This window comes from Phalacrocorax aristotelis, chromosome 1 (genome assembly GCF_949628215.1).
Source record: "Phalacrocorax aristotelis chromosome 1, bGulAri2.1, whole genome shotgun sequence".
NCBI lineage: Eukaryota > Metazoa > Chordata > Aves > Suliformes > Phalacrocoracidae > Phalacrocorax > Phalacrocorax aristotelis.
The window spans coordinates 184,440,719-184,454,974 of NC_134276.1; the positions used below are offsets into that span (position 1 = coordinate 184,440,719).

At 45.5% G+C, this 14,256-nt stretch overlaps 1 protein-coding gene and 1 long non-coding RNA gene across 6 annotated transcripts in view; one reads left to right on the top strand and one right to left on the bottom strand.

The window, feature by feature from the left end:
- Window positions 1-2,791: 2,791 nt before the first annotated feature.
- The window catches only part of SLC38A1 (solute carrier family 38 member 1), a 41,967-nt gene continuing 30,502 nt past the window's right edge, over window positions 2,792-14,256 (top strand). For 2 of the 5 annotated variants that reach the window (XR_012658571.1, XM_075080951.1), the window contains exons 1-2: window positions 2,793-3,215; window positions 11,682-11,894. Coding sequence is in view for 4 of the 5 variants with exons in the window: in XM_075080951.1 (XP_074937052.1) it covers window positions 11,776-11,894 (119 nt within the window). In the remaining variant the exon portion in view is untranslated. Of the gene's footprint in view, window positions 3,216-4,593; window positions 4,730-5,399; window positions 5,552-11,681; window positions 11,895-14,256 lie in introns of those variants that run through there. The other 3 variants (XM_075080952.1, XM_075080954.1, XM_075080953.1) reach the window with 3 other exon arrangements.
- Window positions 3,094-3,983, bottom strand: LOC142051655 (uncharacterized). The gene is made up of 2 exons (XR_012658572.1): window positions 3,636-3,983; window positions 3,094-3,512 (listed from the first exon to the last, which is right to left on the bottom strand). It is a non-coding gene; the product is annotated as an uncharacterized LOC142051655 (long non-coding RNA).

The window sequence follows — 14,256 nt, forward strand, 5'->3', positions numbered from 1 at the left end:
AAAAATAGCCATTGCCTACACCCTGTGCTTCCTATTCACTCTTGGCCATTTTAAAGGCCAGTTAGACTTCAGAGATGTTCAAGGTCACCCTCTGGCAGCAAGTAGCTTTTCTGCAAAACACAGGATTTTTCCCCTTCAGCAGGGTTTCCGTTTCTGATCTGTTCTCTTTTATTCCCCTCTCTTTCACACAAGCACTAACACGTAAGTTCAAACATGCCAATGACGGATGTACTAAAATAGAGGTGAAGAGGACTCTGTAAGCACCTCCAGCTCCTCCTCTCAGGCTCATCACGTCAGCCCTGAATCCCCCACCCCAGTCACAGCTACCTCTGACTTGAGCAATTGCTTTCCCCTGGGCTGTAGCCATATATTTGCCATGGGGTAAAATATTTGAACAGGTAGTCATCCAAAATTAATGAACCTCTATCATCGGCTTTGTGCCAGGTGCAACAATTGTGTTTGGAATCTCTTGTAGGCTTCACTGCATTTAGGAAGCAAAAGACAACAAAGAAGCCAACAAAGCCCCACTTTCACTAAAACGCACCCCAAATCAAACAGCACTCAGAAACTGTGCATGGAGAAGGCTGCCAAATGCTCACACATGTGATAATTTAGCCAACCAAAGAAGTATTTTCTGTCTCTTGATTAAAATTCACTTTTTTATAAAGGTATATTTTTTGTTGCATACCTGCAGTTTCCATTAGACAGTTTAAGTTAGTCAATAAGCATAAATTTTTGAAGGACAGTGCAGAAGGGAATTTTGCAGACTCTGGAAGAACATTGCACTTCGAAGTATAGTTCTGAAAATGAATGTGGCTGTTGATGCATTTTAGGCAGCCAAAATATAATTTAAAGAACATTTGGAAGTTGCAGGTCTGAACAAAAGAAGGATGGGAGTGGTGTTATCACAGACTCACCAACCTAAAGGCTCAGGGCTATTTCAGAGGAAAGAGAAGAGGATCCATTTTGACTAGATGAAATTGCATTGAAAGGCATCCAAGAGGAGAATTGCCAGTTCTAGAAAGACAAGAGAAAGAAAAACGATGGACTTGAAATATAAAAGCAAATTCCTGAATCTTTGGTATATCTGAAGCCAGATATAGGAAGGAGGTTATAAGTGAAAAGGATAAAGAGAAAGGCCCAGGAGGAGTGAATAAGGTTGATAAGGATTGAACAGCATGAAAACCGGCATGAAACAGGTTACAAGAAATCATAAAAGCTGGAACTAGAAGAAGCTGATCACAAGCATCAGGGTTTCATAGAATATCAAGACAAACAGAACCAACAGTGCCAAAAAATCAGAAAGATATTGACAGTGGAGAAATACGACATAGGAAAAGTGCAAAGCCAAATAGTTATCATTTCTGAGAAGTGCTATAATTTTTGTGGAGCTGTGTTAAGGTATGCTAAAAAGATTTTTTCCAAATGTTATGAAAAAGAATTACCTTGGTTCTAAGACTATGTATGACAAGGTAAGAATCAAATTATCTGTAAGGTAGAAAATGCCAGCCTCTACAGGTATAAAATGAACGGTGGCAACAGGATGCATCAGATCAATAACCATTCACCTGAGAGCCAGCATGACACACCTTTTGCTCTAAAGAAACAAAGTAGAGTTTCTTCTTATTCCCTACAGCAATACCACCTGACCACATCCACTACATAATACATATTTTTATCTAGTAATTTGGGGGGGAGGTTGATTGTCAGTTTAAGAGAAATAAGTCTGATTAAGAGCAAATTGCAAATGCTTTCTTCTCTGCCTCTGGGCACAGTGCCTTGCATACAGGGTGGATGGGGAGTCAAGCCCCTGACTTAGAAGTCGTCCCCACATCCTTATTAATCTGAAATTTCTATGAGGCTGCTGGTGTGAGCCTCAGAGAGGTTTATTCACACAAGGAAGTGTTGAAAGAGCAGCTCTTGGCTTAACGACCTTGGGCAGCTAGCTTTTCCTCTGGCCTCCCTCTCATTACTGGGATGATATGGCTCTCGTCCTAGCGGGGTGCGATGGGTGTTAATTAAATTACTGTTTGCATAGCGCTTCACATTCAAAGAAGTACCCTAGTGAAAAAAGAAAAACTCAGTACAAGCACCAAAAGGGGAATCCAACTTGTACATGCAAAGATGGTAATTTGAAAACCACTGTTCTTCATGTGTGTCATCTGCCTTTTTGGCCTGACATTTAGGAGACCCAGGAGGGGAACTTCCAGAGCAAACACCTCAGGAAGGTGCTGGCAGACCTACCATGAACTCTTCCCAGCAGCCGTTCCCCTCCACGGAGAGCCCCCAAACCCACACGCTCCAGCATCCTTTCACTCTTTGCCTTGTGATACACCGTGCAAGCCACGCGTTGCATGGGGTGAAACCAAGGACTGCGGTCACGAATCTGTCAGCTTCAATGCCATTTTCCTTCACATTTGTTTTTAAAAAGTTTTTTTTCCAAGTTAATAAGCTCATACAGGGCTTTCTAGAGATCAGTATAGAAATAACAAGCTACAGCCAACAAACCCCCCTTTGCATCTGGAAAGTGTGTCTTGCACCAGTGGGAAATGCTCTGACCTCTCACAATGGCAGCATTTTCAGCATATATATGTCGCTGACGAAACAGGAAATCGGGTAACATAACGATGCCAGACCCCTTCCGTGGCCATTTCAGGGAAAACACTACAAAAATCGGGCCTGCTTGCCCGGAGGGGTTCTCCTGTGGGCACGCCGAGGTAGAAAAAATGGTTGCTTTCATTGTAGAAAGAGTAAATTTAAAAATTATTTAAAAAAAAAAAAAAAAAAGCAAGGCGCTGAACGTAGAGGCGGCCGGGGAGCGGGGGGTGCCGGGGAGCCCCGCGGGTCCCCCGCCCGCGCCCACGTGCGAGCGGGCGGCCCCCGGGGGGAGGGAGGGCGGCGCCGCGGGGGTTCCGCGGGGCATCCGCACCCCGCAGCACCTGGCGGTGCGGCCCCTGCCCCAGCCCTAGCGCGGCGGCGCGCCCGGCGCGCTCCCGCCCACCTCCACATGCACACACCCGCGGCGGGAGGAGGAGCGGTATCTTCCTCGCCTCCTTCCTTTCGCCAATTTAATTTCCCCTCCCGTCCTCGCCCCTTTTTCTTAATTTTTTTTTTTAAATTTCATTTTATTCTCACCACCGTAATTATTTGTCGGGGTGCTCCGGACGGCTCTCGCCGGTGGACGGTACCCCGGGGGATCCCCGCGGCTCCAGAAGGTAGGCAGCTGATGCAATAGGGTGGGGACGGGGGACGCGGGGGACGCGGCTCCCCGCGCAGCCTTTGTCTCCGCGCTTTGTCTCCGCCGTGTGCGCAGCCCCCCCACCCCACCCCCTCACCCCCGGGCCAGGAGGATTTCAAACCCTAAAAATTGGCGGGGAGGAGCTGGGGGAGCCCAGCGGCAGCGTTGCGGCGGGGCGGGCGGGACGCGGAGCCGGCCATGCGGCATCTCCCCGCGGGTGCCGGGGGGGGGGCTGCCCGCCGGGATGCTGCCGTCGCCAGCCGCTGCGGCGTGCCTTTGAAAGAAAAAAAAAATAAAATAAACAAAAAACCCAAAACAAACCGGCAGCTACAAGCTTTTGCTGGCAGCCCCCTCCCCACCCCCCCCAAAAAAAAAAAAAAAAAAAAATTAATTTCACGCTGGGAAGCGTGATGGCTGGGCCGTGTGTGCCGCAGCCCCCGCAAGATGCGCGGCCGCGGGTCTGCTCCTGCCTTGCTGGGAAACGTTCCTGCCTTTCGCTTAAATCCAGCGCTGTCGTAGGGTTTTATGGTATTCGGAAAATGCAGGCTGGGCCCACGGTGCGCACGCGTGTGTGCGTGCGTGTGTTTGCCCGTAAATACATAGTAACAGCTAAGCTGGTCGCTTGTAAAGATCCGAAGGCCAGAACAAAAAAAAAAAAAACCAGCAGGTTTGAATGCCTGGGTATGCATTTGCTCACGCGCCTATACGTCCAGCTTGCTCCCATGGCTGAGGGTTTGTTCCATTGTTTTGCAGAGTTTGTAACGCAACCTGTAGCTAGGATGTGTCTCTCTGTGAAAGAGGAGACGAGGAGGTGTGTAAACCCGGGCTTTGTTTATGTGACATTAGAAGGACTGAAATAAACCCCGTGTTTGGCAGCTGGTTTTATGGAAGGCGAAGAAGCTATAGTCTGATCGTGCCACCAGCTGAACCCGCCACATGTCCTCAGGCTGTTCAGTGTCCCACGGACTGCTTTGGGGCATTTCTACTAACCTCTATTCTAAATGGTAGTAGCCTGTGCTTTGTGGTGCTTCCTTCACCTTTAGGCTTGTTTGGGATTTACTCACGCTCGAAAGGCAAAATAACATGTACCAGCCATTGTTCTAAAAGTAAAGGGTTAGAAAAATATCCTTGTTAATTGATAAAATACATTCTGGAAGAAAAAAAAAAAGACATGATGAGACTAACCGCCTTAGATCAGAAGGAAAAACAGCTACAGGGGGAGGAAGAGCGAGCATCCTTCCACCTAACTTCTACTTCCTTTGCCACCAAAGTACCAACTTGGTTTAAAAAGCATCTAAAAGGAAATTCCATCTGTTGCTGAAGGATACAGAGTATCAATAACTGCCCTTTTCCAGCTAGGAGCCCATGCTGAAACTGCCAAAACCGCGCTGAAATCGACTGGCAAAACCTCTCTGAAATCTAGGAATTGCCATATTCTGGGAGAGCAGAGGCCTTCTGCTGTGGCTCAGTGGAAATTCACTGACTAAAACGGTATCTGCTTCACCGTCATACTGAATGACTCTTATTTGACTTTGCCTTTTTGGAAGGGTTTGTTGTTTTGGGGTTTTGGATTTTTTTTTTCTTTTTAAGAGGCACCATAGAGAGAGCACTTCACTGAAGCACATTGCAGCATCCTCCGGCTTGTCACTTGAGACTATTTATGCAGTAGTTGGACGAACAGGGCTCTCCAGCCTGGGTGAGGACGGGAGCCCTGTTAGCAGCGAGCGCCACGCTCCACATACCCCTGTGCAGAGGATCATCTTCCAAATTGTTCGAGGCTTTCTGCAGACTGCCAAGGAACATGGAGGAGCAATTGTCCTCCATGTCCAAATCCTACTTTTTACAAGGGTTTTAAAGGATGGAAGGGGAGACAGGGCGCTCTCAGCCAGACTGCTTGCAGGCTCCTCATCCTGGGTCTCTGTCCTACATTTCGTCAGGGTTTTCTGGTTTGGGGGTTTGCTCTTTACCAGGGGAAGCGTAGTGACTGAGCAGAAATGGGACTCTCCTTCCTCCCGTGCTCTTCCCTCTCTTTTTCTCAAATGTCTCATTTCTGTAGAAACACACGTAGCACATAGCGTGACAGTAACCACCACTTTAAAAGTTTGTATCGTGAAGGCGAATGAGATGTGGGAATATTTAAATAATCTAAGCATGAATTCAGTTTCCTTTCTAATAGGTATTTACTGCTGTGACCTTAATCCGACTGAAGAAGTTTGAGCGGCAACTCTTGGAAGAATGGCAGCTTTTTCATGTTGGAAGTGTTTCACAGCCCTTTTCCAGTTAACTCTCATAATAGTTGTGTAAGCTTATCAGGTAAATGTCGCTCTGAGTCTCTTACAGTCAAGAAAATCGAAGTAAAGAAATTACTTGTAAACCGGGGTGGAAGGAAGAGTGAGTTGCATATGAACTTATGCAAAGAGTTCTTTCTTTCTGTAGTACAAAATTTATTTTAAAGAAGATTTTCAGAGCTGCTATTTAGCCCTCACAAATTCATCTGGATGTTTCTAGATGTAGTTTCTGTTCTAGTGTGCACATGTTCTAGTCTGTTTCTTTGCCGTAACCCATAAAGCCCTACTCCTACAGCACTTCCACATTCTGTAGAAGACAAGAGTTCGTTTATTTGTGGTGGTGCGTTCTGGGATCTCTTCAGCAAAACTGAGACTGTTGAGAGGATTTCACAGAGAAATATAATTAGGAAAAAATGTGCCTATATTCCTCTGCCAAATGCCTTCCCTAAATTGACTGGGAAGGGCTCAAAACAAAAATGTACTTAAAACCATTTTCCTTTATGGCTCATCTTTAAGTGTTTTGCCTAAAGTAATGAATCACTGGGTGAATCAGACTGGGATTTTATGATTTCTTATTTGCCTGCCTTTGATCAGCTGAGTAGCCTGTCGAGACTTAATTTGGGACTGTCTTCCCTTTCTCTATGGCAGCGTGGAAGGGCAGCGTGGAGAGCAATGGGGCAGAGCAGGAATGTTGCAGCACAAGGTCACACAGTACCTAGAGAAAGGCTGAGAATCCACATTTGTGCTCATTATTCTGTTTTACAGCATCCTTTTCTGAGCTTCCTTCTCAAGTCTTCTGCCACTTGTTTCCTCCCCTCCCCCAACGTTATCTTTTAACTGTTTCCATCCCTCGTGCCGTGGGGGCTGTGTGAGAGAGAAGGGGCCTGGAAATGAAACGTGATGGCTTGCAGCCTCCAAGAAAACAGCTTCAGCAGCTGGAAGGCCTTCCAGCCGCCACACTGCACCAGCCTGGCGGCACTGCAGGGCGGGTGAGTGCCAGCACCTCGGTGGCTCTCCTTGGCACCCCTGAACCCACCGGAGCTGGGCCGCTGGCGGGGCTGGGGTGAACCCGCTTCCTTCCGCAGCTGCTACAGCCTGCTGCAGATGGGCAGGACCGCGGTGCTGGAGGCAATGACATTTCAAGCACTGCAGATGTTTACTCAGTGGATGTGAGCCAGTCTTTAATTTTCAAGCTCTTTGTTATCTCGTTGGCTCTTCTCTAATCTCTCCGTTTTGTCCTTCCTGTGGGTGAGGAGTAAATTGGGAGCTTTATGTTCTACATTTCAGGTGTCACTAATGCTGAACAAAAAGGAGATAGTTGCTTCCCCGCCTCCCAACGTGATATTGTAACATGTAAAGCCTACTACTGCTTTTTGTCATTGAAGTGAATAGTCCATACACAGAGTTTCAGGCTCAGTGTTTAATTATTTATATCCATGGAGCCTTACTGGTCACATTGCTCTTCTTTGAAAGAACTTTCAAAAGCATAAGCAAAGAAAGACATATCACATCTCAGGCCTTGCAGAAATAAAACCAGCTTGTCTGAAGCTCAAGTGCTGGATTCTGATGACTCATAACTGACCAAGAGGAGTTCTTTGCAAAATGTCCTTTCAGGAGAAAGTTGATTCATACTTCAGCTTTTAAGCAAATTATTTGCAATTCCATAGTTAAGATTGCTTAGCGTGTCTTGCGTATTTGCTATCCCTGAGACTGTTTGTTTGCAGGTAGTGCTCAGTGAAAGAAGTGCCCAGTGAGTGTGCAAAGGTGACAAAAACCATACCCAGAGACAGGTGAGATGTTGTCCAACCCGACAGCTTACCCGAACACCTCTCACATACTGGGTCAGCTTTTGGGCCACCATGTGGCTTAGGGTGGCGCTTTTTGAATGTCATTTATAGGATATGAAAAAAAATGGCCTGTGAATTAAGCCATCACTGTTACTGCCAGGAGTGATGATGTTACTGTTAAAAACACAACGTCTAGCGAAGTGTTTTCTGAGACTACACCTCTTCCAGGTACTGCCCAGAAAGGATTCACACTTAAGCCAGCAGAAGAAATAAAGTTAGATTGTCTGTATTACCATATTATTTCAAATACAAACTTTTTGAGCCCATTACTGCTGTTGTGGAATTTTAACAGTCAAAAAAACTGGAATTGCAGGGATTATTTTTCTGTAGTCATGTTTCAGAAGGCAACAGAGAAAATTATCCCGGTTCTTGGAATGTGTTTTAATGGCTTGCGAAGGTCTCAGTGTCCTTGAGAAAAATAAACTCATTTTATCTTCTTGTGTCATCTCACAGTCCTCCTTCTGAAGTCTGTGACCAGCCGTAATCTTTCCCATATTCTGCAAGGAGCACACAGTGAATAAATTATCCATAATGGGCTTTACAAGACATGTCATGGGATGTTTAAAGAAAAAGCCAAGTTCCTAGGCCAGAGCAGTGCTTTTTCTACTAAATGGAGGGGCTGGATCAGCTACCAAACAAAAACCTTTGAGGTTCCTTTGGAAGGGTCATTAGCTCTTTCCTGTTTTTTTTCTCGGGGTGATTCCTGCTTCAGGGAGGAGTGTTTGCCCACCCAAGTAGAAAAGTTTGAAGCAGGAGAAAAATTATTCTTTCTTCTTACTGATTTACTATGTGTATGTCTGGAGAGAGAGGTTTGATGGCAAGTCTCTGGAAGTTTTCTTTTGGGGAGGTTTAAGGCTGGGCAGAGTAGTAGGCACAGTGACTGGAAGTGATTGGGATTGCTGCAGTCACTCTTCAGATGATTATTTATTGCCTTTCAATGTCAATTAAGAATAAAGCTCAGTCTAGGAACTTTTGCCAACACACCATTTTTATTTGCATTTATTTCATGACATTTCTTGAATGAAAAGGCCATAGAAGTAACAATATTACCATGCTGCTTCCAGTAGCTCAGCATCAACATATAGTGAATTTTTATTAGTCAAAGCAATGTTGGGTTGTTTGTTTTTTTTTTCTTTCCACAGCATTATTAGCATCTACACCTGAGGTGGCGACTTGCTTAGCTTGGCCATCCCAGTGTCGAAGCTCCCTTTGGGAGCAAAGCTACTGCATTTGCAGAGAACAGCTCAGCGTGGCTGCAGACCCTCCCGTGAGCCAGGATGGATTGTCCTCTGGCAGCACCAGGCCCTGCTGTAGAGGCCAATTGACAAGCCTGGAGCGGACACTCAACTTGTAGGGAATAAAGCTGGCTGATGTGAAGCCTACCCTTAGGAACTGTAGGTTTTACTTAGGCTCTGCTATTTGTCACATCCGTGAACGTGAAATTTAAAATAGGTGATTTGGGGGTGAAATTCATGTGACCACCTGTACTGCACTGACTGTGGAGGGTGCCTAGAGTGATTTGCAATGACAAAAGGGTTGCTCCATATGTATCTACGGTAAAGTTACCTTTGCAAGAAGACTGCAGTTTGCATAGTGTTTTTTTCCAGGTATCACACGTCTATCACCCTTTCTCTCTGAATCTGTAAGCACTTCCCAAACTGAGTGTTATTGTTGCTATTATCATCTTAGTTTTACAGATGGAAGTGCTAAGGATGAGGTGGTTATTCTTTGCCAAAGATTTGCGAAGAGTTCATGCTGTGGCAGTGAAATTTTCAATCCCCAGCCCCACCGTTCTTGCTTCACCCTCCTTGTGTTTTGGCGCTGAGATCAGGTTTTCTCATACTTGGAAGTGCAATGCATTATCTCACTCAACAATTTGTTGGTTTCAGGGGATTGTTGTGGTGTTTTTTCAGTAAAACACTTAACCTAGCAAGAACCTGAGGCAGATTCAAAGATGTGCCGGCTGTCGTGCTGCTTCAGGAGCAGCTCATATGCCTAAAACCTGGAATCTGCTGAAATGATTGCTGGTGCTTTAGCTGGTACTGATTGCACTAAGGTTTTGCTGCATTGTCCTTCAATCAGTTTTTCGTAGCATCAGAATTTTGGTTAAAAGAAGAAATAGTTGTTTGCACCGCAAAGATTCCTTGCGAATAAATCAGTGAGCCATTTTCCTGCCAGTCTGGCCTTGCCGCGTTTCAGCTACAGAGGAGCAGAATGGCAAAGCAGGAGCTGCACGTCAGTGAGCTGTGAAGTCTGCTCTCCAGCACGCTGTTTACCTCACAGGAGTGCTAACTTCAGCACCTGCTTTTGAAATACTTAATGGGGAATTTAATAAGCATAGGCAATGTCAAGGCAGTTCTGAAAATCCTCCTGGGGGACCATGATGCAAAACAGCGCCCAAAGGGAAAGCTGCTCTGCTGGAATCTTAAATGAACCTTTACATGGGTTTTTAAATGCCAGGGGATACAGATCTCGATACAGAGGTTGTCATGTCTATTAAGGAATTGTTTATTTTAGGAACTCATGGTCACAAGAAGCTTCAGGATTCAGCATGCTCAGTCCTTGCCACCTCAGCAGTCGCCGTCTCCTGTGGCTTTATCCTTTTATAAAAAGATCATCCTTCTTTTCCAAAATAGGTAGACTATTTTATCCCTGCAGCCTCCAGGAAGACTGTTCCAGAATGTCACTGCTAAAACCACCCTCTGCTTGCCAGTCGGCATTTATTTATCAGCAGCCTAAATCCATTTCTTTTTTCTATTGTGCCAACATTTTAATACCCAAGCGATTGCTCCCTGTTATCTGTAGTGGAAATCTCTTCTGCAGAGGAGTTGAAAAGGACCCAGCTCACATCACTCCCCCCCATTCTTGTACCAGGCTGTACCAGGCCCTGTCTGCCACCGTAACCATGTGCTTCATTGCTCCTTCAGTAGAAAAGAGTGGATCCTGCCCTACTGTAAGCCTCGAGGCTCGCCTTTAAACTTTGCACCTAAAATTTGGACAGTTTGGGCTCTTGAGGAACTATTAAGAGCACACGTAACTTCAAGATAAAATTACATTTCTGGGAGAGCATTTACAGGGGGAAAAAAATGCTCATTTGCAAAGCCCTTTTCTGTGTGGTGGGGATGTAGTATAAACCACAAGTATTGGATCCTGTAAACTTAATTTGAAACAGGCAGATATCATAACTGAACAAGTGAACTACATCCTCCTGCCTCGACACTGCCCTGCAAGAGCCGAGAATGCTCCTGCTTCTTTGGTTGCATGAGAGCAGTTTGAAGGTTGTGAGGTAGCCCTGAGAATTTTAAAATATGCCTAAATTAATCTGGCATTTGAGCGTTCACCATGTACCCCAGGGTGAATCGTTGTTTGGCAGTACTGCAGAAAATTCATTCACAAAATGGGAATTGAGAGTTGTGGTGCAGGAGCTTGGCTGTGAATAACATCCTGTTGCCTCAGCACTACGCTGGTGTTGCAGCTCAGCTGAGAGCGGTCGGACTCTGGAAAATATTGGTCTTTCAGTTGATTTGCATTGCTGATGAGGAAATATGTCACTGTAGCAGACTTGTCTGATCTGCCTTTGGTGTTATTCTTGGTGCTTTTAAGCAACAGATCTATCAGAGGAGAGATCACCCGGTCTCCAGATAATAACTGCTTGACACAAGATACACATTACTCTTCCTTTGATACGTGAGCTTAGGGATTTGTTTTTGTCTGTTTCTGTCCTCATTCAGAATAAGTTTAACCATACACAAAGTACCTTTTGTACTTCCTCTTTACCAAAAAACCTTAACATATTCAAATACGTGGAATACAGGTATTAGTAGAACAGAGTACTGGAATAACTCTATCCCTCTGTTTCTTCCACTCACAGCAGCGGATGGACAGACGCAACCTATTTTATATTTTTAAGTAAGGCAACATGGAGAATGTACAGAGGATGAATACCGAATATTAAAATAGGACTTGGACAAGCAAATAATTTTTATTCCTTAATTTGTAGGTGGTTAACCTTTTCTTCCCGGAACAAAAAGGATTGGTTTGCTCAGTAGTTTACAAATACAAGTACTGTCTTCAGCAGTCGGTTGTGAGATGGGTAAATTTGTAAGGTTAGTGAAGTTGATCTCATTAGGGTGTATAAGGTTACTACTGTTCTGCAATGCATTTAGGTTATAACCTGAGGTCCTTCTAACAATACGTAATTTGTCAGTAAGGGCCATCCCTCTTGTCCAGGTTTCGCTCTTTTCTTCTGGTGATGTTGCCTGCTGTTGGTGGTATACACCTTGGGTTTTTTTCTTGTGTTTTGTTTAGGCTCCTGACACTGTGGCTACAGTTTACTCACAAGATACCAACCAAACACTAATATTTGGAGAAACACTTGGATACGTACAGTTCCTCACCCAGGATGCCTTTCAAAGCTGGATTAGAACTGACTGAACTGCAGAATATGACTGTCCCTGAAGATGATAACATCAGCAATGATTCAAATGATTTCACAGAGGTGGAAAATGGCCAAATAAATAGGTGAGTATTTTTCCACTGACGCTGTCTGTGCTAAGAAACACACTGTTTAAAAACAGCATTCTAATTTTCAGTATACGTCTTGAATTATTCATTACCAAGTCATGCTCTATTTGAAGATGTAATTTGAATTTCATATGTGACATCTGTTGGGCATGGGCTGCAACAGCAGATAAAGCAAACAGAGTGGCAATTTATTCATCGTTTTGAATCTTTCAAATTAGTCTAATAAAATGCACAAACATATAATGTAGCAAAAAGCCAACATTTTGAAATGTCTGCTTGCACACAGCAAAGAAGTAATAATAACTAATACAATTAGACCAAATGCATAATTTTGTTATCACTTTGTTGACCTTTGATCTCTGATTATGACAGTTTTAGCCTGCCTGGCCACCTTCATGCACCCAGGATCCTGGGGATTTTCAGCTGGTGTTGTTGGAGCAAACGTAGTCCCGGTCAACCTTTGCCATTCAGCAAGGTAAACTGGGCTGCGCTGTTGTTCCCTGAAGCAAGGATGGCAAGAAGCCAGTAAAACAGAGACAAACACCGAACACATGTCAAGTTTTAAAAATGCATCTCTATCAATATTGGCAAAAAACATTACAATTGTTTAAATTAGGCCATAGGTTTTTCCTATAAGCTGTGCAGTCCTTTCAAAGGGTGACCCGTTCCACCCGGGAGCGGTTCTATCAGGCCTTCCTACCAGCCTCCGACAGGTGCTGAGCCGTCCCGTTTAGAGCAAAGACCTGCTGACAGACCCTTTTTGGGTTTTGTGAGCTGTAAAACAAGGAGCTGTTTTTTGATCAAACTTTCTGTTCAAATATTGCAAATTGAGGTGGAGTGCCCTGCCCTGCACTGGTGCTGCTGGGAAGCCTCTGCCGGCACATCATCCTGCTCCTTTACTGCTGGTCTGCCACTGCCTCTGTTTATGGTCTTTAAAAACCTCCTCTTTTGCCCTTTCTTCCTTTTGGCAGCTGCTTCTCTGGCTACCCAGAGAAACTCACTTTCTAGTGTAAAAACAAAATTAAGAGCTGGTTTATCCAAAGTGAGGGTAGTGTTGTGTGGCTCTCATGGCCGTACGGGAGGACAGGGAGCTTGGTGGCGGGTGCAGGCGTAAGCACCTGGCATTGGCCGTACCATGCACGTAGCAAAACCAGCCGGCCATACCCTGGGACCGAGCGAGGGGCCCTGGCTGGCGGCGTGGGCGAGCTTCCCCCAGCGGGAGGGTGCCAGCCTGACCCCCCGCCACCTGCCCAGGGGAAGTCCTGGGGCAGTCACCAGCTGCACCTTGTAGCGGTGCAACCACAGCAGCATAGCTGCACTGATGAAGATTAGAGTTGGCCAGGAATTTTCTGATGCAACTGCTTTGATGGAAAGTGCCAAAACAAAACGCAAACCACTTCTGTTAAAAAAAAAAAAAAAAAAAAAGGCAGCAATAGCAAGAAAAAAACCCTCCAACTTTGCCAAAACACAACAGTTCCAGTATGAACCTGCTTGCTTTCCTGCTGGCTCACTTCGTAAGGCAAGGAGCTCAGGGGATGACAGTGGTAAATTCACTCCCTGGAGCCTGCTGAGGATTTATAACTTTGAGAGCAACAGGGCTGTACTGGGCTGGCTGAGCCTCCCGAGCACTTTGGCTGGTGCCACCAGTAACTGTTATGGGGAAAAACCCTGTCAGCACTTCATTTTTCAGTGAATGTTTATGGAGGGTGGGGAAGGATCGTGTGCCATATGTGCCTGATCCTCAGCAGTCACAATGTGCTTTGTGGAGTTAGGGCGCAGTAAGCCTGGCAAGGTCTGGTTTGGATCCAGACTGCCTGCAAAGGGAAGAAGAAAAGTGGGGTGAGGGAAGAGCATCAGAAACTCAGAGGCAGAATTTGTGATTACTGTTCTGGCTCTGAGGGCAGATGAACATATTCCACAATTTTCCATTCCCTTCTGAACAGCTTTTTTCCTCTGCAGAGCATCATTTGCTTGTAGGATGTAGCCCGTTATGGTTGTCTTATGCCTCTGCTGGGGTGCTCGCGGGATAGCTACTTACTCATGCATCCCGTACACGAGTATTTTTCCCTATATATCCTAGTGTGTTTGTGTACCCTTTCCTGTCTAAAACAGGAGTTTCAAGGCAGCTCACACTGACCGGAGCTTCCAACACAGCAGCACATTGGTGCTGGCGCAGCCCCTCCGGCATCTCCTGGGGCTGTGGCTGAGCCACCTGTGGCCACTGCCCCGTGCAAGCACCTCCACGGTGACAAGGGTGACGAGCCAGCAGGCAGACCCTGCTCTGTATCCCACACTAAACACATCCTGAAAGGATGTGGTTGTTCCTTTCCTATGACTATTTTGGCAAATGCCCTGTCTC